General features: G+C 42.9%; 1 protein-coding gene across 1 annotated transcript in view; it reads left to right on the plus strand.

The window, feature by feature from the left end:
• The window catches only part of IKKbeta (inhibitor of nuclear factor kappa B kinase subunit beta), a 209,273-nt gene that overhangs the window by 18,374 nt on the left and 162,999 nt on the right, over positions 1–27,900 (plus strand). Inside the window, exon 2 of the mRNA XM_080282673.1 lies at positions 5,808–5,944. Coding sequence (XP_080138799.1) covers positions 5,812–5,944 — 133 coding nt within the window. The 5' untranslated portion in view covers positions 5,808–5,811. The remainder of the gene's footprint in view (positions 1–5,807; positions 5,945–27,900) is intronic.

Raw genomic sequence — 27,900 nt, forward strand, 5'->3', positions numbered from 1 at the left:
TAGTTTTTACAGAAGAAAAAAATTTTGAGATGGACTATGTGGAACACGCATGTCCGGACATACTACCAGATATACAAATAGCACTGAGGTGGTTTGGTCATGTGGAGAGGATGGAGGGTGAAAGACTGACGAAGAGAGTGTATGTGAGTGAGGTGGAGGGAGGAAGAGGGAGGGGGAGGCCGAGGATGAGATGGAGGGATGGGGTGGAGAGGTATATGAGAGAGGGGGGTGTGAGTTGGGAGCAGGGCAATGAAATGGCAGGGGACAGGGCGACTTGGAGGCGATTTGTTTGTGGCCACCCCAAACGGGATTGAGGCGTCTGGCAATAGATAGATAGATAGAAAAAGTAATACAGGAGGAGTTAAGTAGATTAGACAGAGGAAAAGCAAGTAGTCCTGATGAAATTTCATGTTCGGTATTACGAGAATGTGCAAAGGAGTTAAGTAAACCATTATTTTTAATTTTCAAGAAATCCTTGAGTCAAGGTAAACTACCTGATATTTGGAAAAAAGCAAATATTGTCCCCTTATTCAAGAAAGGAAATAGACAAAATCCACTCAACTACCGACCAGTATCACTGACCAGTGTTGTAAGCAAGGTATTAGAAAAACTTATAAGAAAAGCTTGGGTAAATCATCTAGAAGAACACAGTATGATAACAGAAAGACAGTTTGGTTTCAGAAAAGGAAAATCATGTGTTACTAATCTGTTGAGCTACTATGACAGAGTAACAAACACAATACAGGAAAGAGAAGGATGGGTGGACAGTATCTATTTAGATTTCAAGAAAGCTTTTGACACAGTACCACACCAAAGACTTTTATGGAAACTGTACCATCAAGGAGGAATTCGAGGCAAACTGTTTTGTTGGATGCAAGACTTTCTCATAAAAAGAGAAATGAGAACAGTACTAAGAGGAAACTACTCATCATGGAAAGAAGTGACTAGTGGAGTACTACAGGGTTCAGTGCTGGCACCAATCATGTTTTTAGTGTATATAAATGATATAAACAGTAACACTGGGAATGAGAGCTATTTGAATATGTTTGCAGATGATGCAAAAATACAAAGGAGAATTACTAACACAGACTCTTGTAAAGAGCTACAAGAAGAATTAAATAAACTTCATGAATGGAGTAGTACATGGCAAATGGAATTCAATGTGGACAAGTGTCATGTGATCAAGTTTGGTAAAAATGGAAAAAGACCTGATTGGGATTATAAGTTAGGAAATAAAACCCTAAACACATCAGAAAGAGAGAAAGACCTAGGTTTGATTATCAATAACAGACTATCTCCGGCTGACCACATCAGCGAGAAGGTACTGAACATGTATACACTGCTTGCAAATATGAGAATAGCATTCACATACATAAATGAAGACATGCTAAGAAGGATAATAACATCATTCATTAGACCAACCCTGGAATATGCATCAGTAGTCTGGAGTCCTCATCTCAAAAAGCATATAGACAAGATTGAAAAAGTTCAAAGGGCCGCTACAAGATGGATACCAAGCTTAAGGGACCTAAGCTACGAAGAAAGACTAAATAAACTGAATCTACCAACACTACAGGAGTGAAGGAAAAGAGGTGACATGATAATGCTATACAAGTGCATATCAGGAAAGGAGAAAATAGACATAAATGATTACTTAACATATGGAGAAGCATCAGCACGAGGACACTGCAAAAAACTGCATAAGAAGAGAGGTGATAAAGACGTAAGGAAATTCAGTTTCCCAAACAGAGCAATTGATCAATGGAATGCACTACCGAATGAAATAGTGTGTGCCAAAACAATTCGCAAATTTAAGGATATGTACGATAAATATGGTTTAAGACACGGGACAGTACGAGCTTGACTCATTCCTGTAAAGATACAATTAGGTAAGAACAATTAGGTAAGAACACACACACACACACACACACACACACACACACACACACACACACACACACACACACACTGCAAATTGACTTAGGACCTACACACAGAATTGCAATGGGAGAGTTGTCTGTCTTTGCTTTGTGTTTCCACCTCTACTAAGTGAATTTTTTGGACAAGAAGTAACTGGCAACTCCTCTGGTGTTGGCAGGAGGTGATGAAACACTCAGCACGTCAGTGCTTGCCTGGAAGCGAGAGTGGGAGTATATGTTCCCGTCGCTCTGAGCTTGCACCTCCATCTTTTTTCGTATGCATTACTGTTTGCTATGTTATTTTTCTAGAGTTGAGTTGTCATGCCTGGAAAGTACTGCTAAAGGGATGAGAGGGTCCGTATCATTGCATGGAGGCAGGGTAATGACCCTATCAACATGATTTGTGAACGTACTGGATGTGCAAAGTCCACTGTCATGAAGATTCTTGCTGCAGCGCGCGGCCTGCCGCCTGAAGTCGTACCAGAGCACAAGCATGGCAATGGAAAGAAGAGGATGACTTCCAGAGGTACAGATACGCTTCTGAAGAGGGAAGTAATCAAGAATCCTCGACTGACAGCAGCAGAATTGAAGAGAATGCATCCCCAGCTGTTACAGGATGTCTCAGTTCGAACTATCCAACACCGCTTGCAGAAGGAGCTGGGTTTGCCAAGCCGCACCGCAGCCAAGAAACCGCTTCTTAGTGACTGCACGAAGAAGCAGCTCATTCAGTTTGCCAAGAAGTGTGCACACTGGACATCGGATGAGTGGAGAAAAGTTATGTTTTCCGATGAAAGCACATTTCAAGTGTTCCAGGTGCATTCTGCCAAGGTTTGTCGTCCTGCCTCCCATAGTCAATATGACTCTGCTTACATGGTGCTAACTGTTAAGCACCCACAATCAGTAATGGTATGGGGGTGTTTTTCAGGTGAAATGGGAAGGGCAGGCCTCTACATTCTTCCTAAGAACTTGATGATGAATGGTGGCTGGCACATTCAAGTTCTGAAAGATCATTTGTTAAACTTTTTTGCTATTCATGGGTGTGACTTTTTCATGCACGATTCAGCTCCATGTCACAAGTCAAGAATGGTGACAAAATGGCTTCAGAATAACCAGATTAAGGTCCTCTACTGGCCTGGCAACAGTCCTGATCTAAGTCCGATAGAAAACTGCTGGGCAAAGATGAAGAAAATCATTGCAGAGAAGAAGACACCCAATCTGGACAACCTCAAGACTGAACTGACATGTTCGGTGTAAAGAAATGTCCTTAGATGACTTTAGAGATCTAAGTGATTCCATGCCAAAATGCATCCAACTGGTCCTGAGAAACAAGGGAAACATGATTTCATAATAATGAATGGCATTTCATGAACAAACATTGTGATATACTATGATTTCTGTGTTTTTTAATACCTTGTGGGGGTAGGTCCTAAGTCAGTTTACCGTAGCTGTATACAGTATATATATATATATATATATATATATATATCATTTCATTTTTAAAGGCTCCAACATGCTTGCATGCGTCGGCCTTGGTCACCTAATGGCAGCTTTCCACGCGCATGATCCATTGCAGCCTCCCTGTTCAGTCCCTTAACCCTGAGGTCACACTTAATGACCTCGTCCCATGTCTTTCTCGGTCTACCCCTCATAACCCCACCCCTAATGTTAACAATTCTCACCTTTCTCACCCAATTATCATCCCCCATCCTCTCCACATGTCCAAACCATCTCAATCTACCTCTCCTCATCACAACACCAATACACTCCAGTCCCATCCTACCTCTCAACTCTTCCATCGTAGACCCAGCCCCTCCGGATCTTGCACGCAGGGACGCATTACACATCCACCTAATCATTGTCATTTCTGTATGTCTGAGTCGGCGAATATCCTCATCCTTTACTACCCAGATCTCACTACCCTACAGCATTACACTCCTAACACATGCTGCATACAAAGACCCCTTAGCACGTAGGGAGAGCCCTCTCAGTGTCAGAAGAGGCAAGAGCTCCCTGAACTTCTTCCAACCACCTCTCACCCTAGACACAGCTAGCTCCAGCCCCACCTCCAGCACACATGTCTCCCAAATAACAAAACTCTTCCACACACTTAAGAGATTCACCAGCAAGTTCAATCCTTTCGCATCTGATATATATATATATACATATATACAGTAGGATCTCACCAATAACGCCTAATTGGTGCCAGAAAAATGCCGTTATTAGCGAAAACGTTATTTGCGTGACATTAAAATACATGTATAAAAGATTTATTGGTGCCACCACTCCAGGACTTTTATCCACTTTTCCCACCTGGAGTCCTCCTATCACTACTTTTTTTTAGCAGAAATAATAAGATTACTTAGTAAATCACCATGAGTAATGTAAAACTCACCTTAATGGAGTTATGAGGTGTTTGGTATGATTGTTTCGAGGCTTGTGCATGGATGCTACTGCATCGTACCCCCTGACCCCCTGCTGGCCGCGTCCCCACTCCTGCCTCTCACGCCAGGGTCACCCACTTCCATCAACACTTTATCAAACCCCACTTCCATCAACACTTTATCAAACCCCGGAAAGTCAAAATCTTCAGAAAAGTCCCCAATGTCATCAATATCATCATCTACTCAACCCTTCTCTGTTGTTCTTCCTCGGCTGGCTAGCCTTGTGAAAGAAAGTGAGTGATGAGTGACCGATGGTGGACATTCACTCGATTGTGATACTGTTTCTGGTATTTTCTTGAAATCTGATTTACAAGTCCAATCATTAGTCACTAATTCTGATGGCTGCTCTCTCTCTGTCTCAGCAGACATGAGTTGTGGCTGGAGTGCTGACCAGGCATGTTTAATGGTTGCTAATGTTGTATTATTCCAGGCATTGACGAAGAAATTTATTGCCTGTTGAATGTTACATTTCTTCCAGAATGCAGCAACAGTCATTATGTTAGGGGTTGCAGGTATGCCAGGTGGAGCAGGTGAGTCATGTGGGGCTATGGAGGTGGAGGGGGAGGCAGATTGTGAGTCAGGTAGGGCAGTGGAGGTGGAGGGGACGGCAGTGGGCGAGTCAGGAGAGGTGGCGAGGGGAGGATCCTCCATCTCCTTCTTGCTACTGCTCACATTTTCGGTGATTTCCTTCATCTTTTCCTGTTTGTCTGTGTCATTCTCATCTTTATATGGACATATTTGCACCATAACAACTTGGCATTCACGAAATAACCGTTAGTCAAGTGAATCCAAAAGTTATTATAGAAACTGGGTATCTATTTTAACTTACCGTTATTGCCGAAAACATTATTGTCAAAATCGTTATTGGTGAGATCCTACTGTGTATATATATATATATATATATATATATATATATATATATATATATACACAGTATAGCCTATAGATGCATATGAATGTAGGAGCATTGCTTACAGCATCCTGTTCAGCTAGTCACACCCTAAAGTTTTATGAATGTAAGGTTCTTTATTGCTAAAGCCTTTAGTGATGTCCTATATTACAGTCCTTATGGTCCTTGAATTTATCTACTACCTTTATGCTCGTTGAAATTTTATATAATTGTACATAATACTGTACATACATCATCTAATTCTGTGTTGCCCCATGAGGAGCATAGGAGCCCGGGACTAGACCATATTACTGTATGATGTATTTTAGTGGATAGTTGCTTACCTTGTAATAAAACTTTCAACACCATATTGCAACTGTAGTTGGCGAAGCTTGTGCTGCTAACTGCAGTACAGTACTGGTCTGTGATTATTATGAACGTATGGCATAGTATTTCAACTTCTAGGTCTTCCGAGGCTTATGTTAGTAAGTTCTAGAGGTTATGTACGGTGTAGTACTATGTTTTATTTGATGTGACAAGCCATTTTGTAACTTTCAGGGTGATGGCGGCAGCAGCATCAGAAGAAAAGGTGGAAAAACCAGCCACATTTCCTTGGCTTAAAGACAAAGTTCTGGGCACTGGAGGGTTTGGGACTGTCACTCTGTGGCGCCACAGTGATACAGGAGAGACTATAGGTATGTAAGTTGATAAGCTGTATGAAAAGCAGGTTATGTCATAAGATGCCAGGCACATCATACCTTCAAAATTTCTATCTATCAATAGCCATATTTCTTAATCCCATAAGGGGTGGGCACAAACATACTGCCTCCTTGTCACCCTGTCCTCTCCTATTACACAGCCCTCCCCCCAACATACACCCTCCCTCTCCCCATCCCTCCATCTCATCCTACAGTGCTCGTCAGAAGTATCGAGCGCCCTGCGTCCCTCCTGCGAAACAAACCTTTCAACATTGAAAAAACATATAAATTATGGATTTTATTTACCTTTAGTGCTTCGTAGGGTATCCTTTACACTTCTTCACGGACCTGAGACGTCTTGGAAGTTAAAGGGCGAGGTTCCTGAGGTGCTGGAGGGGTATTTTGTCCCAGGAGTCACGAATGGCAGCTTCCAGCTTAGGCAGAGAGCTCACGTCCTTCCCTTGGAGATTCTTCTTTAAGAGGTACCAGAGGTTTTCTATCGGGTTGAGGTCTGGGCTATTTCCTGGCCAGTCTTTCATGAATGATACCTCGCAGTCGCGAAGCCAATTGGTGACCGATTTGGCCTTATGAGCAGGTGCACCGTCCTGCTGAAACACTCGTGCACCTGTGAGCTCGAAGGACTCTGGTAAATGATCACACAGAAGCTCTAGATAAACATCCTAATTCACTCTGCAGCTCTTGGGAAGCACAACAAGCTTCCCCAAACCTTTACCAGAAAAACAACCCTATACCATGAGTGAATCAGGATGTTTAACTGTGCTTTCCACGTAACGTGGGTCAAGTGGGTCACTACCTTTGCGCTGGTACACATGTGCTCCTCTGTTACAGGTAACACTAAATGTTGCCTCATCAGACCACAACACTGACAACCATTGCTCCTCACCCCAGTTAAGGTATTTGTTTGCAAAGGCAAGCCTACGAAGTCACTGGTAACGAGTGAGAAGAGGCTTTCTCATAGGCCTGTGACTTGTGTAACCAAGTTCATGGACCCTTCGAGACACTGTGCGCACAGAAACCTCACCAAACACTTCCAGGTTGCTCTCCATTATTTTCCTTGCACTCACGAGGATTAGACTCCACTGCACGTTTTAAAACATTAACAGACCGTGGGGAAGTTTTCCTGGGTCTACCAGACAGCGGTTTCTTTGTGGGAACGTCACCACTGTTTTCCACTCGAAAACGGGTGCACCAGCTACGCACTGTCGATTGAGCCACGCCAACCAATTCACTAATTTCCTTCGTTTGGTGGCCTGCATCCTTTAGAGCAATGATCTGGGATATGATTTCACTCGATAGTTCACGGGTAGGTGCCATAACAAAGTGGCGAAAGCCAAAACGCTGCAGGACACTCGGTAAAAAATGGCACAAAAAGAGAGGGAGACGCGGCGGAGTTCCTCTCTCTTAGGCAGCCCATAGGCAACTGAGGTGGGAACCAACCAGCGCGTAGGAAGGCCTTAGGCTACCGTGACGTCATGCTAGCGCCGCAAACTTCTGGCGCCATAGGCGCTCGATACTTCTGACAAGCACTGTATGTCTCCCCCTCCCTCTCCCCCATACCACCTTACTCACATACACTCTCCTCATTAGTTTCTCACTCTCCATCCTCTCCACATGGCTAGACCACCTCAATGTACTGTATTTCTCGTAACGCATTCTATCACATTCACACCAAAACACTCCCTCACTTCCTTATTTAACAGCCATTCTATCCACGTAACTCCAAATGCTTCACCAAAGTAATTAATTTCCACTCCTCTCACTCTTGGCGTCTGCCCTTCCAGCAAAGTTCAAGCTTCGCTTCCATACGTTAGAGTTGGTATGACAGTACAGTACTGTTATGCAATGACTTTTTTACTTCCATGCTTGCTTCTTCATTTCTTATCACAGCTTTCAAAGAACCAGCAACGTTTCTTCCATGTTGTACCCTTTCAAGCACTTCATCATCTAAACTTCCATCCTTTCTCAGTACACTACCCAAATACTTAAATACACTCACATTTTTCACTTTCTCACCATCCAGCCTTACTATGCATTCAGTGACTTATTTATCTTGAAGACCACAACTTTACCCTACATTCACCTTTATATTCCAGTTCTTACACAAACTCCCAAACTCATTCACCAAGCCCTGTGGTTCCCTTTCATCTTCACTTAACAGCACTGTACAGTATCATCTGCAAACAGTAGAAGAGAAAGTTTCCAAATGCTGCCTTCTCTCATTAGGGCTGCTTCAACATCCACTGCCCTATTTTGTATGTCCTGTAACCCTCATGCATATATAGATTGAACAGCCATGGAGACATAACACATCCCAGTTTCAGTCCAAAATTCAGATAGAAAAATTCACACAGTTCACCATCCACTTGCACTGCAGCCATAGTGTCTTCATATATACTCTTCATGGCATTCAGCAGCTTCCTTTTTACTCAGTATAGCTGTTCTTAATTTTGTTGACATTCCTTGTCTGTCCACTCTGTTGTATGCCTTCTACAAATACATGAAGGCTGGGTACAACTTCTTTCTTTTCTGTAGAAACTTTTCCACTAAAGACATAAGGATGAATATCTGATCTGTACAACCTCATCCCTTCCTAAAACCTCCCTGTTCTTCTCAAACTTATTCCTCTGTTATTTCGTTAACTCTGTCAACAAGTATCATACTGTATACTTTTCCTTTTACATTAAGAAGACAAATGCCCCCATGATTACCACACACATCTTTTTCTCCCTTTCCTTTGTACAGGGGAATAATTATACCTGACTTCCAGTTCCCTGGGACTCTGCTTTCCTCCTAGGCCAGTCTGCACGTCTTCCATATCCATTCGACTACTATCCCCTGTGCTTCTGCATTTCACCACACACACCATCAATTTCTGGGGCTTTCCACATTTTGACGTTCTTCATTGCTTTCACTGCTTCTATCCTACTAATCTCTTCCCCCCCTTCTCTTTGCTCTCCTCCTCCCTGCCATTCCCCAGCCACTTGTACCAGCATTACTTTCATTCTCTGTGTTTAACAGTTCCTTAGTGTTCTCTCCATCCACTCATTTTTTTGCCCTTCTCTCCATCTGCTCATTTTTTCTCCCTTCTCCGCCAGCGATCTGCTATTTTTTTCTTTCACTCCTCTACTACCTTCTTTATCACCCTGTCTAACTCTCTTTAGCTGCCTCCTTCCAGAACATTTTCTTTCATATCCTCCACTTTACATTCAAATTCCTTTAAAACTTCTAGTCCACTCTCTTCCTACTCTCTTACTAATCTTGTCACCTGTGTCATCTTCTCTGCATATTGCTCTTTTCAATCTCTCAGCTTCCTCCATTTCTCTGCTTCCCATCCACTCACTGTATGCTTTCTTCTTTCGTGCCACAGCTTGTCTCACTTTTTCATTCCACCGTGCTATTCCTTGCATCCCTGTTTTGTCTTCCCTTTACCCCACACACCACCTCATGCTGCACAGATTTCTTCTGTGAATACCTTGCACACACGTTCCACCCCCCTCTTCAGCTCCAAATCATGTTTACCTAATCGCTCCTCCATTTCTCTCTCATATTTTGCATTTTTTTTTTTTTTTAAATCCTCTTGCAACATTTCTACCCTCTTTGTATGGACTGCTTCCTCCCGCCCTTCTCTCCTTCTGTTTAGCCATTGCATTTGTACCTTGATTTTCCCAACCATGAAATGATGGTCAGAGAGTCCACTTCTCCAACCTCTGTATGCTCTCGCATCCAGCACACATCTTCTCAGTCTCACATCCACACACACATAATCAGTCATTGCTTTCCCTTCATTCAGTTCACCACCCGCCCTTCTCATCTCTTGCCATGTATATCTGTGGAACATTTTATGCCTAAAGAGGGTACTGGCTATCACTAGTCCCCCCCCCCACCCCCACTCCCGCACAAATGTCCACTAGAGCATTACAGTTCTCATTCACTTCTGCAGGCACACCCCTCTCACCAACTGCTCCATCCACCTTCACATTCCCTTCTATTCCTTTCGTATTTCCAATCAAAAACACTCTGTCACCCCTCTCAGTCTTTTCTATGCTTGCCTCCACATTTGCCTAGAACTCTTCATTCTCTCTACTCACACAGTCTTTTGTTGGCACATTTACACACACAGTCACCCACACTTGTATTCCTACTTTCAGTCCTCCCCACACAATCTTTGATCCAACTTCTCCATTCTCTCATAGATTCTCCTTACATCTCATGCGGACGACACTACCTACACCCTCCTTTCCCCACTCATTTTCATCTGCTTATGCACATATACCCAATCCATATTCTCACTCTCTCACACTCTGACCTGGCCATTTGGTCTCAGTCAGTCCACATATATCCACATTTGCATCCTAAAGCACCTGGACAATCTCTCTCTCATTCACCTCATCATTCACACCCTTCATATTCCAAGTTGAAATCTGCACCATGTCCTTTGTCAGGTCCTTGGTCATTACATGTGGGTCAGTTTGGGTCTGAGGCATTTTGTTTGTCTTTTTAGTTACAGTAGTTGTTTTCCAGGGAGGGGCACCCACCAACAAATACATATGTCCAACATGCTCAAAACCTATCACCCTGAGCCGACAGACAAAGGATTCAGTTCAATGCAACTCTTGCAAGAACTGGACCCATTACACCTGCACAACACTTGCATCCAGGAAACATTACACAAACACCTGGACCTGCTCCTTATGCTCCTTCCCCCCCACCCATCAACCCCCCCTTCCAATCCTACTCCTACTTCCTTCACACCTCCACAGCCAAACACACTGACCCTTCCCACACCATCCAGTCCCCCAACTCCTCCCATTCCAACCCATCCTAATCCACCTCAACCCTTACCTCCATCACAACCTCCTCCTACCCCTTCCCCTCCACCCACACCACCTCCCCCCCAGTGCTGCAGCTGCCAACACACATCGCACACACAACATAAACATCCTTCAGTTAAACATAGATGGCATAAACACCAAAATACATGAACTCAAACAATTCATCAAACAACAGAACATACACATTGCCATCTTACAAGAAACAAAACTACACAGAGCACAGAAAACACCAACATTTCATAACTTCACCACCATTCGACAAGACCGGGCCGACGGCGGTGGCGGTGGACTCATCACCCTGGTACACAGATCCATCAACTTTGCAGATACCAGTGCACACACAAAGTCACTTCTCCCCCCACATGACACCACAACAGAAATTCAATCAATTAAAATACGCACTGGTAACAAATCACACATAACAATCGCTAACACATACATTCCCCCCCAATCGTCCCCCACAGTACCACACAATTACTCTCCACAGATACACCACATCACTAACATACCCAACATCATCCTGGGTGGTGATTTCAACGCCAAGTCGTTGGCCTGGCATGTCAACAATCCTGACACAGACAGAGGGCTGGTACTACAATCCCAGACAGATCATCTTTTCACACTAAACAGTCAAGACCAACATACCCATATCCCACACCAAGCCCTCTTCCTCCCATCATCTCCAGACATCACCTTCTGCTCCCCAAACCTCGCTCCCACTACATCATGGAGAGTGGTCAAAACCTTAGGTTCTGATCACCACCCAATCATCATCACTACCAAAACCAGAATCACCCCAGCTGGCCACAGACACACATACACTAATTATAAGAGAGTCAACTGGGAGGCCTTTGTAACTGAAACAGAACAACATTTCAAAACACTAAACAGTACACCCATCACAAGCATCAACACCGCTGTGCACACTTTCAATACAATCATACAAAACGCAGACAAAAGACACATCCCTAGAGGCAACAGAAAGAGACACAACCCCAACTTCACACCAGAAATTCAAGGCCTCATCAGACAACGAGACACACTGCGACACTCCCCATCACCCCATACACAAGACACCATACAACAAATACAAGAACTCAACACTCAAATAAATAGTAAAATATCAGAACAGCAAACACTAAACTGGAAAAATTACCTCCAAACACTTGACCACAAAACAAACTCCAAACACTTGACCACAAAACAAACATCAGCAAACTCTACAAAACACTAGACAGCATCACCCTTTCCAACAGCAACAGCACACAATCACACGCTGCCATCACAACAACAGACACCATGCCCTCAAACAAACAACAAGCAAACACTCTCATCAATCACTTTTCACAAGTCAGCCATCTAACCCCCCATCTGGAAGACCGACGTATCATCAGACGTAAAAGACAGTTCCCCACAGACCCAGACTACGCACCTTTCACTTACAACCAGACGAAGCATATCATTAACAACCTCAAGCACTCATCTTCCTGTGGACCAGACAACATAAGCAACATTCACCTTAAACACCTGGGACCACAAGGCATACAAGCACTCACCAACATATCAAACTACAGCTACTCACACAACATAATACCCAACATCTGGAAGCATGGCAATATCATCACTATCCCTAAACCCAACAAAGACCCCACGTTACCCTCCTCATATCGCCCCATCACACTCCTCTGCACCCCCTCTAAAGTCACTGAATGACTGATACTACAACTAGTCATACCTCACATTCCCCTAGCCCAGTCATAACATTGCTTTAGGCCACTACACTCCACAAACGCCCTTCTTACAGACCTCACACAGAGAGTTTTCGATGGCATGAATTCAGCTAGGCCACCACACAGAACACTCCTAGTCACACTAGACATTAGCAAAGCTTTTGATGCCATCCCCCGCCACAACCTCACAAACAAAATACTCAACACAAACATGCACAATAACACAAAAAGATGGCTGGCAAACTACTTAGCAGGCAGATGTGCACACGTAACATTTGCCGGTCAGTCTTCTAACATCAGAAACTTCACAAACGGTGTCCCCCAAGGATCTGTTTTGTCCCCTACACTCTTTAATCTATACATGCACGACATACCCCACACCCCACACACCACAGATACACATAGCTTCCTATGCAGATGATATAACACTTACATGTACACACCAAAACTCAAACACAGCTGCACACATCATTCAACCTTACCTCAACACACTACACGAATGGTTCACCACAAACAGGCTCAAAATAGCCCCAGCCAAATCTACAGTTACTCTTCTTACAAACTGGACAGCAGAACATAGTCACATCCCACACCTCACCATAAACAACACTCCACTACCACACACACACACACACCCAAAATCCTTGGTGTAACATACAATACATCAATGTCATTCAAACAACACATCACAAACATTAAAAATAAAATAACACCAAGACTCAATGCTTTGAGGTCACTTGCCCATACAACATTCGGACACAACAAAGAAACCACCACCACAGTATACAAACACTACATACGTTCAGTGATGAATTATGCAAGCCCTGCCTGGGCTTCTAACCTCACCAAAACACACTACAACACTCTACAGACCATACAGAACAAGGCCCTAAAAATAATCACAGGCTGCACAGCTACTACACCCACAGACCACCTACATCAAGAAACCAAAGTCCTCAAGGTCAAGGATCACCTAGACATGAGAGGCACCCAGTTTCTTGCTGCAGCCTCCACAAACCCACAACATCCACTACAGTACATGGCTGCACATCCACCCACACCAAGGAACATCAAAACAACACCCAGCACACAATACCATACACAAATACTGTCATCTCTCCCCCCTCGCCCACCTCAGACCAGCTTCCAGAAGCATATCCACACTCAGATCACTCGCCGCTCCATTCAGTCACTTAAAGACAACACACAACTGCATGCACGGCCTCCTGACATCCACCCTTCTGAATCCTGTCTTCCTCGTGAGGACAGGGTCCACCTGGCCAGGCTGAGATGTGGGCACCATCCAGCCCTCTTAAGCTACCAGAAGAGGCTGGATGACTCCGTTGCTGATGCCTGTCCAGGATGCAACACAGCACCCCATTATGGAAGACTGCATTGCACACAATCACCTACGCCAACAACACAACATACACTGTTTGAGAGCTCTGTGGGAAAGCCCGGTCTCGGCCATGGCCTTCCTAAGGGACTCAAGGCTGTTTGGGCAGACTGTCTAGGGAACAACTACTACTACTACTACTACTACTACTACCCTCTGCCAGCCACTTTGTTGACATGTAGGGAACATGTATGGGTTGGTATAAAGTTATCACCATCCATCTATCCATCATCCAATCCTATGTTTCCCCATGGGGAACGTAGGAGCCTGGGGCTAGGCAAGTTGGTCCTGACACTGAAGATGAGAGTAACCAACATCACTCATCCCTTAGTGGCATTACTTGAGCAATAAACCCCAACCATCCCTTGGATATAAACCTGCACCAGCTCAATTCGATTGAAGCCCCTTAACCCTTAAATACTGCAATTAGATCTGGCTTGTCTGCCACTGGAGCTGCAGTTAGGGGGTATTTTTTCAACTTTCACCAAGGGGAAAATCAATATGTTCTGGCTAAAGAGGAAGAAATTACACACCTGACAGCACAATCGGGACCCCCCCTTGGCCTAATGGTTACCGCACAGTTGAGGGTCAAAGTTGGAAAAAAAAAAAAAAAAAAAAAATGTTACCCCCAAAATTTTTGAAAGCCCCCATAGTTTTAATAACTAACTATTTTTTATTTCTGATATAGGTCATTGCAATATCATATGTCACACCAAGCCTGAAAACAGGTGTTTTGGGGTGTTGGGAGATTACTTGCTTTGGGGGAGATAAAGTACCGGTACCCTGTGGGGAGAAGGTTTGTAGGTATGGAGGTTGGATAAAACCATCTTTTCTCATCAAAGTAGAGCACTTTAGTTTGTTCTTGACCAACTACTATGAAAACAGATGTGTATATACGTGTGGGGAGATAATATTCGATCGTGGAGAAGGCCCACAATGAGTACATTGACCCTAGGGAGATCCTTTACAGTAACAACCAATTTGGCTAGTTGAAACAAACAAAATCTTTGTGATTTAACATGTCAACCATGCAAGCAGGTGTGTTTGCAGGTGTGGAGAGATAATTCACGTATGGGGAGTAATCCTGCAGTGCCTCGTAGTACTTCAGAAACTTGCAGAAACACCAAATGTGTATATTGCCATGAAGGAAAATAGAATATTTTTCAATATTGTTTCAGATGCATGCAAGGGAAAAGGGAAAATGTAACTGTCTTTACTAGATCGAGATGGAGGGATGGTGGTGAGGGGATGGGGCTGGGTGGTGGTGGGGAGGCTGGGGCTCAGATGCCTGTGATTGCACGTGTTTGCTTGTATAGAATAACATACAGAGAAGCATTTATTGTGTTCAGGTATGAAAAGGCACAGGAAAAAAAAAAACGAGGCAATACATATAAAGCACATGTACAAGTGTTGGGGGTGTGGGGAGTGGGGGAGGGGAGGCATGGGGGGGGGAGGGCAAGCCAAGCTGTGTGCTCGCTGTCACATGATGGTTTATTGGGGGTAGGAGGGTAGTATGGGGCCGAAAGGTAGGGAGGGGGTAGGGTAGGTAGGAGTATACAAGGTAGGAGGGGAAGGTGAGGGGGGCTGGAGGGGGATGGAATTGGCCTCGTGGTTGGAGAAGGGGTAAACTTCGACTAACAACGTCCTATTGGGGCGTACAGAGGGGTGGGAGGGTCTTCAGAGAGGGATATCACGTGACATGACGAAACATTCAGGCAATGGATGGGCCAAGAGGGGGGGTAACCCCCCCTGCCCCCAGAGTGGCCGGATCACCCAACCGGAGGCCGGAGGGTTTAATTCTCAATGGCTTGAAGGGATATACATCACAATTAGGTCGGAGCAACGTGCAGGCAGTTTTTTTACAAAGCGCGCAATATTGACGTGATTTGGCTGAGTGGGCTAAAGTGGTCAACACGTACATTGACGTGCTTCGATATTTAGGGGTTAATTTCCCACTGATATATGGTTACCATCCAGCATAGTAAATGGTTTCCTGGTGTACAGGAAACCATTTGGCTTGTCACTCAATGTAGAGTCACCCTGAAGTAGAGTAGCACTACAGTAAATGAGCGAATGATGGACGCCCCACCAACCCTTCAAAACTTGCGCTGGCTAAATTCCTCCTGATAGCAGATACCCCTCAGAAATCTAAATTTAATTCATAGTTTACAAATGACCATAGATGTGCCATCCACAATCCTTGTGCATAACATATATATCAGAAATGGTTTCTTGTATGAAACCATAATAAGGCATTGTAACATGCATAAATTTATACAGTAGAGTCAGGTCTTGCTACCGGTATATGATAGAGTTGTGTCAAGTGAAACCCTGTTGCATAACAATTTACTGTTAATGAGGCCTACTGTATATGACATGGGTTCAGTGGGGTTAAGGAGGGTGCCCTCAGCCGTAAAATCAAAAATGCCCCTAAAAACCTCTGCTATTCACCTGAAGTTTGTCCTAGGTCAGTCCAGTTTATCACCAAAGGTCCCCAGTGAGGCTGGGGGACAGCTGGAGGGCTTGGGCAAATACTCAAGGTCCTCAGGAGGAGGTGAAGAGAGATAGGAAGAGTGATGTGATGAGGCCAAGTGAGAATGATGCTCTGAGGCCGATGGAGAGCAGTGCGGTGAGGCTGATCGAGAGCGATGCATTGAGGCCAATGGAGAGCAATGCGGTGAGAATGAGGGAGAGCACGGTAGTGTGGTATACAGCTTTGCCAGGCAGTGATGAAGATGAGGCAGACATGATGAAGGCAGGTGATGTATTTGCAATTGTTGATGGCCTTCGCTCTTCCTCAGTGCTGCTGGCAGGAGAGAAGGAAGGAGGAGGTGATGGTGGTCTGCAGTGCTGCCTTTATTGTAGCTTCCAGGAGCTCCCTGTATACCTTCAAGTGTTGTCCAGTGCCATATGTTGTTGCATCACTCCTCACTGAGTTCAGGTCCTTGTCCTGGATGAATGCAGTGCCCTTGTCTATTATCTCAAGGAACTCCTTCAAAGTTTTTATACAGAAAACACGAAGGTGTTCATCCTTTCCAACTTCCTATGCCTTGATCACCTGTTCCCTGAGCTTGGTGAGCTCTTCTGTGGACAGCTGTTTGGTGTGGTTGTCTAGGACGTCTTGCACATCATCCTTGGCAAGCTCCTCAAGTTCTGCCTCGTGCGAGAGGTCAAGGATGTCTCAGTTTATGTTCTTGACTTCTGGGAACCCCACGCAGGAGTCACACACTCTGGCCACACTTTGTGTCAGATGGCATTCAGTGTGTTCAGTGGCACCTTTATCTTGTCGATGTTGTACTTAATGCTGAATTTCTTCCAAAAGTGCCGCAACCGCATCACTCACCCCAGAGTCACTTCTCCTCCTCATCTTCTTCATAGTGTGGCGGAGGTAGTTTAGGGTGAAGGTTGCAGTGGTGCCCTGATCCATTGGCTGGAGCAGCGATGTTTTGTTGGGGGGCAGATAAACCACTCTGATGTCATCCACCCAGTCCCCCATGCCTTCATGGTGGTTCGGGGCATTGTCCTCCAGCAGTAGGAAATGGCCAGGTTGCTCCTGTTGGCATATTCAAGCAGGCAGGGGGACAGATATCTTGCCATGTACGACTGGCAGGGTGTGGAGGTCAGCTAGGCCAAGGGGTTACTCTTCAAATAACCCCTAGGTTGTCCTCTGCGAACCCTGCCTGCACTCGGGTTCTCATGGTACATTAGGAGCAGCTTGAGCTTCAGGCCTCCCTCCCTCTGTATTAGCACCAAGGAGGAGGGTGAGGCGGTCCTTGGCCGTCCTGACCCTGGTTTGTATCATCCTTCCCACTTGATATATGCCTTCCTTGATATCCACTTCTAAAACAGGCCCGTCTTATCAAAATTTAAGACCTTCTTTGGAGAGTATCCCCTCTTCTCAATAACTGCCTTCAGCTGCACAGGGAAGGCCTCAGCTGCCACATGGTCTGCACTAGCAACCTTGCCATGCGTGATCACATGTTTAAGGCCAGCACAGACCTTAAACTACTCAGACCAACCCATGCTGACTATGAACTCCTCCTTGGCCTCCATACCTTGCTTATCCTTGGGGTTCTTCCACAGAATGAAAGCCTGACTGCAGATAAAGGTGCGGTGAAGAGGTTGCTATTGCTCGGTTCAGATCATCAACCCACAGAACCAGGAGATGCTTCATCTCCTCCATGATAGGCTCCCTTGCTCTGGTTAGATATTTTGTGGTCAGGTAAGACACATTCTGCGATGCTGTAATTATAGTACAGTATCTGATTTCTTTACAACAGTTGAGGCCATGGACTGGGGCAGCTTTAGGATGTTGATGATCTTACTCAGACCCTGCCCTTCCTTATGGCTCTCAACAATGTATATTTTCATGTCAAGAGAAAGGCAATACTTGCCTTTTTAGCCTTGTCCTTGACAGCTTTAGTAGCAGCATGCATGCTTTCCACTGGGGTTAGCACCAGATTTGATTTCCAAGTTTAGAGTTTCACTTATTTCACACTCTAAAAGCTCTCTCTCTACTTACTGTCACACACAGCATTATTTGTAGCATACTTGCACTGTTCTTGGCATTAACAATAACATTGTGATGTTCTTATGCAAACAAGAAGGTAAGGTAACTCGGAGAACACAAGTGAGATGACCACAGGTGCAGGACACGTGGGTGAATGGGTGTGCAAGACTCAGTGTGAAGGTTGCCACCTGCCAGGGGTGTCATTTCAGTTTACCTTGGGGGGGGACATGGGCTATTTAGGAGGCCCCCCTACTCCCATCTCCCCACATGGGTGGGGTGGCGGGCGAGCATTTTTGAGACCACGTGCAAAGCTGTATTTAGAGAATTAAAACAGTAAACAAATATATATACTGTATATACAGTAATCCCCGTACTTTCCGGACGCCCACTTTCCGGACACCCCACTCACCGGATGTTGTGGGCCTGGACCTTCAGAACCCAAAAATGGAAAAAAAAGGAAAGAAAAAAAATCCTAATTTTTTTCCCACCTGTAATTTGAAATTGCCGCGCACCGAACAGCTGGTTTACACCACGGTCCCTTCACCCCTTCCTTCCTCCCCCCTCTCCTGTTAGGGTTGCCATTTGGTATTTTTCATTACCAAATGTGAGCCAATTTGGTAATGAAAAATTTGTTTGGTAATGAATCAGAATAATGCATTACCAAATGGATTTTTCACATGTATGAGGATACACAGGATGGAGATGGTGGATTGTTTGCTCTCTCTGATTAATCTGCTAGCCAACATAGCATGAAAATAATCAATATGCTGTTAATTATGAGAAGAGTGATTACATGTATTTCCACTTGTATATATAATTAGTGAAGAATAAATGCTAGCTTTACGAATATAGTAATGAAAAGTTAAATTTGGTAATGAAAATTGAGGAGTTTGGTAATATGGCCATTGCGATCTGGCAACCCTGTTTCCCCATACCACTCCAACAGTTACTGCCTAACTTCGATGGCGAGTGGATGCCTACCGCAATGGAAGCCACACGTGCTCATTTTTTGTGAATAAACAGTGAATAAACTGCAATGTCTCGCCAGTAGACCACATGGGAGTTTACAGTGTTGTGCAGTGTTAAGAAATTAGAATTTAGAGTGCAAAAAGATTAACTGTGGAGTGTAAATTGGCGGTTGAAACTGGTGGTTGAAACTGGTGGTTGAAATTGGGGTGGTGCAGTTAAGAACAATGTGCAGTGTTAAACAGTTATAACACAGTGCAAAGAACAAAGTGCAGCACAACACTGGTTGACTGTATGTGCTTCAAGAGCATTTTTACCACTGCCAAAACCTTAGAAAAGCCGGCCACAAACGTGCTGTAAGTACCCTGGCTGAGGTACAGTCACTTCTGATTCCTCATTCTTTGGTTCCTTTTCATTTATTTCATGCTTTATGTCCATTACTGGTGTGAGTACGGTCTTAAATAGGTTTAAATAGGTGCTATGCATGTTTGGTAGGGAGTTATTTAGGTGGCTTTCAAAGTTAGGCTGGGTTAGGGTCCTTCAGTACCAGTCCAGGAGCTAGGGGCCCACTTTCCAGACGGGACCATTTTCCGGACATGCCTTTGGCTCTATTACATCGGATAGTAGAGGGATTACTGTAATTATTTTTTAAAGTAATTACTTCCTGTAAGCTTGGACGTTGTTGGAAGGACACAAGTCAAGAGTGAGAGCAGTGGAAATGAGTTATTTAAGAGGAGCCTGTGGAGTCACATGGAGAGACAGGCTGACGAATGAGGATATAAAAGAGCGTTGTGGTGTGGATGTGGATGTGATAGGAAGCATTATGAGGAACACACTGAGGTGGTTTGGCCATGTGGAGAGGATGGAGGGTGAAAGACTGACGAAGAGAGTGTATGTGAGTGAGGTGGAGGGGGGAAGAGGGAGGGGGAGGCCGAGGATGAGATGGAGGGATGGGGTGGAGAGGTATATGAGAGAGGGGGATGTGAGTTGGGAGCAGGGCAGTGAAATGGCGGGGGACAGGGCGACATGGAGGCAATTTGTTTGTGGCCACTCCAAACGGGATTGAGGCGTCTGGCAATAGATAGATAGATAGACTTCCTGTAAGACACACTAATGGATATTCTAGCATTGGCAGTATTTCTATGTGAAGTTGAATATGTAATTTAAAGTGCATGGTAAAGTACATATCACTGCATTACAGTATATGCTAATGACCTTGGATAATAGACCAAATAGCAATTAAACTATTTGTATTGGTGAAAGCTTAAACTGACTTCATTCTTACAGTCTAATGAAAAGATAATCAATATAGAACTGAGAATGAAAAGATGTAAACTTGTAACTGAATTAAAAATGGAAAGCTTTTAGCTTACTAGCCCCCAAAATACCATGAACCATATAAAGTAATGTGAAAAAGTAAGCTCTACACTAAGAGGTGGGAGAAATAAAATCTATATCTATCTATCTATAGCCCGACATCCTAATCCCGCAAAGGGTGGCTGCAGACAGAACGCCTCCAAGTCGCTCTGTCACCCACCATTTGACTACCCTCCCCCCAACTCTCTCCCCCCTCCCTCATATACTGTACCTCTCAACTCCATCCGTCCACCTCATCCTCAGTCTACCCCTCCCTCTCCCTCCCTCCACCTCACCTACATACACCCTCTTAGTCAGCCTTTCATTCTCCTTTTTCTCCACATGTCCAAACCACCTCAGTGTATTTCTCCTAATCTTCTCAACCACATCCACATCCACCCCACAACTTTCCTTCACTTCTTCATTCGTCAACCTGTCCCTCCATGTCACTCCATATGCTCCTCTCAAGTAACTCATCTCCACTGCTCACACTCTTGACTTGTTCCCCTCTTGCAAGGTCCACGCCTCGCTTCCATATGTCAGGGTAGGGATCACAATACTATCATGCAGTGACTTCTTAACTTCCATACTCACCTCCCTATTTCTCATCACTGCTTTCAGTGAACCAACAACCTTCCTTCCCTGCTGTGCCCTTTCACGCACTTCATCCCCCAATGTTTCATCCTTACTCATCACACTACCCAAGTACTTGAATGCACTCACATTCTCCATATCCTCACCATCCAACCTCACTGTACATTCTGTGACTTCATTCCTCTCAAACACCATAACTTTACTCTTGTTTACATTAACTCAGATTCCTCTTCCTACACACTGTCCCAAATTCATTCACCAAACCTTGCAACTCCCATTCATCGTCACTCAACAGTACTGTATCATCAGCAAACAGCAACACCGGAAGCTTCCAAATCTCACCCTCATTCATTAGAGCCACCCCACATCCACTGCCCTACCTTGCACCTCCTTTACAACTCCATCCATGTATATATTAAACAGCCATGGAGACATCACCCAACCCTGTTTCAGTCCCACATTTAGATCAAAGAACTCACTCAACTCACCATCCACTCGCACCATAGCCCTAGCTCCTTCGTACATACTCTTCACAGCACTCACCAGTTTCCCCTCCACTCCATATCTTCTTAATACCTTCCACATATATTGCCTATCTATTCTGTCATAAGCTTTCTCCAAGTCCATGAAGACAGCATACACTTTCTTTCCCTTCTCTAAATACTTCTCCACTAAACATCTTAGAACAAATATCTGATCTACACACCCTTTTTCCTTCCTAAATCCTCTTTGTTCTTCTCCAACAAGCTCCTCAGTCATATGCCTAACCCTATCAATGAGTATTCTACCATATATTTTTCCAGTCACACTAAGAAGACAAATACCCCTATGGTTACCACATACTTCTCTCTCCCCTTTTCCTTTGTATAAAGGAAGAATTATACCTGATTTCCAGTCCTCTGGAACCATTCCCTCTTCCCAAGCCAATCTACACAACATCCATATCCACTCCACAACAATCTCACCCCCATACCTCAGCATTTCACCACACACACCATCAATTCCTGGGGCCTTTCCCATCTTGATCTTCTTCATTGCTTCCACTACTTCTGCCCTACTGATCTCTTCCTCCCCACTCATCTCTTCTACTCCCAGCCATTCCCCAACTACCTATACTCGCACTGCTCTCACTCTCTACATTCAGCAAATCCTCACAGTGCTCCTTCCATCTCCTCAATTTCTCTCTCTTCTCCACCAGCAATCTATTATTCCTATCTTTCACTCCCCTACTATTTCCCCTTCCACACTGCCTTACTTTCTTTACCTCCTTCCAAAACAATTTCTTACACTCTCCCACCATTTCACACTCAGATTCCTCCCAAATTCTTCATCCACTTTCTTCTTACTCTCCTTCACCAGTCTCTTCACCTTCCTTCTCCTGCTCACATATACATCTCTCTTCTCTCTCTCATCTTCTCCCCTATCTCTACTCGCTAGCCATTCACTATATGCCTTCTTCTTTTGTTCCACAGCTCGTTTCACCTCATCATTCCACCATGCTGTCCCTTGCACACCCTTGCATCTCCTCCTCACTCCACAAACCATCTCATAATAAATAAAATAAATAAAATGATGTTTTTTAAATTTGGAAGATGCTCACGTAAGAAGAGTATATTAATTTAAGAATTCATTAGAGGAAATTGAAAATTAAACTACGTACAGTATCTTTATTGCATTGAAATATGAATAAACTACTGCAACAGTGGATATCTCAGTGATCTCTGCTTTGCAAAGTTATCAGCCAGGGTGTTAAAGTTAAGATTTTAACAAGTTCTTTTTCTGAGGTCATAAGTAGCAAGTCACTTAAGCGATCATTTCTCATTGAGGTTCTTAGATATGTCTTGGCTAAGTACTGAAAAAAGTCGTTCATTGCCTGCAGTAGTTACTGGAAGGATGAGAAGAATTTTGATAATTTTCACTTTTTCTGAATACGAACAATCTAATTGTTTGAGTTCATGTAATTAAAACAGATTCTTTGGCTGCTCTTTCTTACTTAGAAAATGTCTTTTTGCAACAGATATTTGGGAAACTAGAAGAATTTCATCTATGTATACATCTTTGTAAGACTGCACTATAATAGAGAGCTTCTCATATTCTAGAAAGTCTCTGGAATTGCAATCAAGTGCATTCTTTGCTGCTATTAGGGGGATGTTTTGTGTGAAGCGAATATCAGGCTCTGAGAGAAAACTGTGTATCAAAATAGGTTCTTTTGATTTCAGTCTTTGGAGCAATACAAGTATTCACCTCATTTCTCCCTAGAGCTGAATCATTTAAGAAGCTCTTTAGTCCTGATGATACTTTCTGAATTCTCATAGGCTTAGGTCTGCTCAACTGATTTGAATCTTCCAAGTTGGTATCTGCCTCATATGTTGAAGCAAAATCTTTAGCTTTGTCAAAAATATAAGAGAAAGCCTCGTCCGTTCTCAAGACCTGCAATTCTTTAATAGTTGACTGTATGAGAGAGCAAGCTTCACCTAGTAAGGCTTCCTTTACTTGAAGCTGATCCGACAAACTATTGGTAACTCTAAAGACTTGTTCAGTAATATGTAGATTCATTATGAACCTGAAAGACTAACTTTTTGTACAGTCCATTTGCTTGTGCCGCGGCTTCAGAATCAGAACCCTTTGAAACTGTATGAAGCACTAATAGCAAACTTCCATAGCGAAGCATAACTTTTGATATTGACCTATAATAGCAAGACCATCTAGTTATATAGTCTTTCTAGTGTCAAAACCTGAAGATCTGCTTTCTGTGCCTGTGTGAAAAGTTGGTTCCCTGTGTTACTGTTTAATAAATGTGTAAAGTGTGTTAATAATTGAAAAAAATGAAGAGCGGCCACTGGTATTCTTTATGCAGTAGCCCAGTACTAAATTCAGCCCGTGTGCATGGCAATGTATGTATACTGCCTGGGGAATTTTATCCCGTAGTCTTGCTTAAATCCTGCTGGAGCATCCACTCATTACACTAGCATCATCATAACACTGAGCCACACACTTATACCAAATTAAACCAGATTGTTCTGTCTCCTTATATATAAAATCAGCTAAACTTGCAGCATCAGCCTTTTCCATGTGATAGGTTCCAGTGACACGTTCCATCACAATACCCTCACAAAAGTAACGCACAAGAATAGCCATCTGTTCCATTTTTTGACAAGTCGTTCCTTTCATCAACCATAACTGAAAAGTACTTGGCTTCTTATGCTTAAGCACAAATTCCGTCCTTGATATGTCTTCCAGCAACTGATATCAACTCATTCTGGTCAATCTAACTTTTGTTTTAGAGAGGGATTTGATTCAGCAATTAGGTGAAGAATTTCTACAAAATTTCCTGAATTTCATGTATCACCACCCTCATTATGTCAATGAAAAGACGGGCCTCGCCTTCCCAGTAATGCAGTGACTTTTAAAAGTAACTTTACATGTTCCCTGTTGTCTCAGTTTCTTGTTGCCTAGCTGAAGATAGAGGAGATGCTACAGAATGAGTGGACCTTGACTGAATATCCTTGACATCAGACCAAGTGATCATACTATTAATGTGTCTTTCACTTGCCTGATGTTGTTTGAGAAGGGTACTGGTATCTTTCCATTTCCTTGTTCCAACATCAATAAACGGTGACCTACCTAATCCTTCCTCCTTACGAACAGATGCTCCAGCAAAGTGCCTACATGGAGAGCAGTAACACGCATCTTGTGAGACCGAGTATTCTAACCAAGAAAATATATCAAAATAGGGACTTCTATATTTCCTGTTATTCTGATTGCTTGGGTAGCTTGGCAATTTTGGTTGACTGGGTTTATCATAGGGAGACTTAGCTATATCAACTGCTTGATTCACTGGAGTTTGTGATGTGGATGGACTGTTTTTTGTATCATTTTGATCTTGGTTCAGTGCAACAGTATGTGCTAATGACTTTTGCTTCATCAACAGAAATAAAATCTGAGTCTTGACTAGAGGGTGATGTTGTGGCTAAGTCAGTATTGTTAGTTGCTTTTTGGTTGAATATATATATATATATATATATATATATATATATATATATATATATATATATATATATATATATATATATATATATATATATATATATATATATATATATATATATATATATATATATATATATATATATATATATATATATATATATATATATATATATATATATATATATATATATATATATATATATATATATATATATATATATATATATATATATATATATATATATATATATATATATATATATATATATATATATATATATATATATATATATATATATATATATATATACACAGTATATATATATATATATATATATATATATATATATATATATGTATATATATATATATATATATATATATATATATATATATATATATACAGTATATATATATACAGTATATATATATATATATATATATATATATACAGTAAGCTCACCCAGTGCGCGACATCACAGTGCGCGAATCGCTTTGTGCGTGAGTGACCAAAAATCATAACGAAAAACCTTGAATGCACGAGTTTACCCCACAAAGCACGAAGTAGAGGCAAGAAGTGGCTTAAAAACACCATTTTCCATCAGTACGCGCCCCCCCCCCCACACAACGCACCAATAATGACCTAGAGGCTCATGGGGAGGGTGCTCAAGAGGAGTCTACAATAAGATATCGCCAATAAACAGCTTCAATAATAACGTTTTTGACAATAACAGTAAGTTAGAATAGATACCCAGTTTCTGTAATATTGATGTTTATTTTGTGAATACCAAGTTGTTATACTGCCAATATGTCCATAACAAGATGAGGAATGAAACAAACAAGCAAGAAGAGATGAAGGAAATTGCCGAAAATGTGAACAGTAGCGAGGAGGAGAGGGAGGATCCTCCCCTCACCACCTCCCCTGACTTGTCCACCGCCGTCCTCCACTGCACCACCTGACTCACCTGCTTCGCCTGGCATACCTGCAACCCCCACCATAGTGACTGTTGTTGCATTCTGGAAGAAATGTAACATTCAACAGGCCGTAAATTTCTTCGTCAAAGCCTGGCATAATACAACATTGGCAACCGTTAAACAAGCGTGGTGCGGCTGGGGTGGTGGCGGGGGCACTGTAAGTGCGTTGCCGTGCCTCAGAACTCTTGTTGTTTAAATCTGTCAGGCCAGTTGTCTACTGTTGTTAAGGTGACTGCCCATATTTTTGTTATTGCAGCTATATCTGTAGTACAATGTCTTAAAAATTTGACCTTTTTTATGTCTCTAAGGGCCAAAAAATGTCCAGGTATTAGGGGGTACCACCCATATGTAATTTTTCCCATAAAATTATGTATTCTCAGTGCACGAATTCCCAGTGCGCGAGGTCGTGGACTGCCAAATCTCTCGCGGACTGTGCGAGCCTACTGTGTACATATATATATATATATATATATATATACAGTCATCCCTTAACATTCACGGGGGTTAGGTAACAAAGACACCCAAGAATGTTAAAAATCCGCGGATATCTGCTGCTCCCCCTTAAAAACACCTCTGAATCCCCCATTTCCTTATATAACTTAAGAAGAACCCTATGTGCATGTATACAACCACTTTATATAAAACAGGAACACTACACAACTGTTTTATTTAATACAAGAACACAAAAAGTTGAAAATAATGAATAGTGTACTCTTGCATGACCTCTTCTGACAACTGTGCTCATCCCAGTTCCCTCCAAAAGGAAGAGTGTTACAGTATATTTCATTCACTGGATAATGCCATTACTGTACTAAAACAGCCACGAACAGTGCCTGGGATAATGTTACATTGTCAACAGAGTTCAATGAGATTTTTTTTTTTTTCTGTAGCCATCTGCGGATATTCAAAACCGTGAATGTTAAAACTGCGAATGTAAAGGGATGACTGTGTATATATATATATATATATATATATATATATATATATGTTTCCACTATATAGGATGATGATATCTGTAGAGCTTCAAGTTCTTCAACCAGTAAAGCAATGTCCACTTTGGGAACCACTGATCTAAATGAACTCTTAAGGCTCCTACCTACAGGTAGATACTTCCTAAGATGAATAAAAGCTATTAATGATAGCCAGAATACAATAAAAAAGTTAACAGAACATCGGGCTAGGAACATATTTACAATGACATCCTTTAATATACCTAGTAAATTACTGTGATTATTACACACACACACACACACACACACACACACACACACACAAGATATATTTCACTCGAAACGTATTGAGGCTAAACACAAATTATTTTTAGTTTCATGGTGTTAACCTTATATATTTTTTTTCATTAACTGTAGTTGATTTGGAGGCCCCCTCAGAAAGCTTGGGGGGGGGGGAGCGCCCCTCGCTGCCCCCCCCGTATGACGCGCCTGCGCAAACCTGAGATGGAGGTTATGCATATGTAAACACTGGGTGGCCATGTTGGCTCAGGAAGCTGACTGTTGGTTAGCGTGCTTCACTGCGTCCACAAAAGATTCTTGTAGGCAGCCATCACAAATGTCGTTCTAACAAAA

This window comes from Coenobita brevimanus, chromosome 94, assembly GCF_032717465.1.
Source record: "Coenobita brevimanus isolate Jiangsu-jjx chromosome 94, ASM3271746v2, whole genome shotgun sequence".
In the NCBI taxonomy this organism is placed as follows: domain Eukaryota; kingdom Metazoa; phylum Arthropoda; class Malacostraca; order Decapoda; family Coenobitidae; genus Coenobita; species Coenobita brevimanus.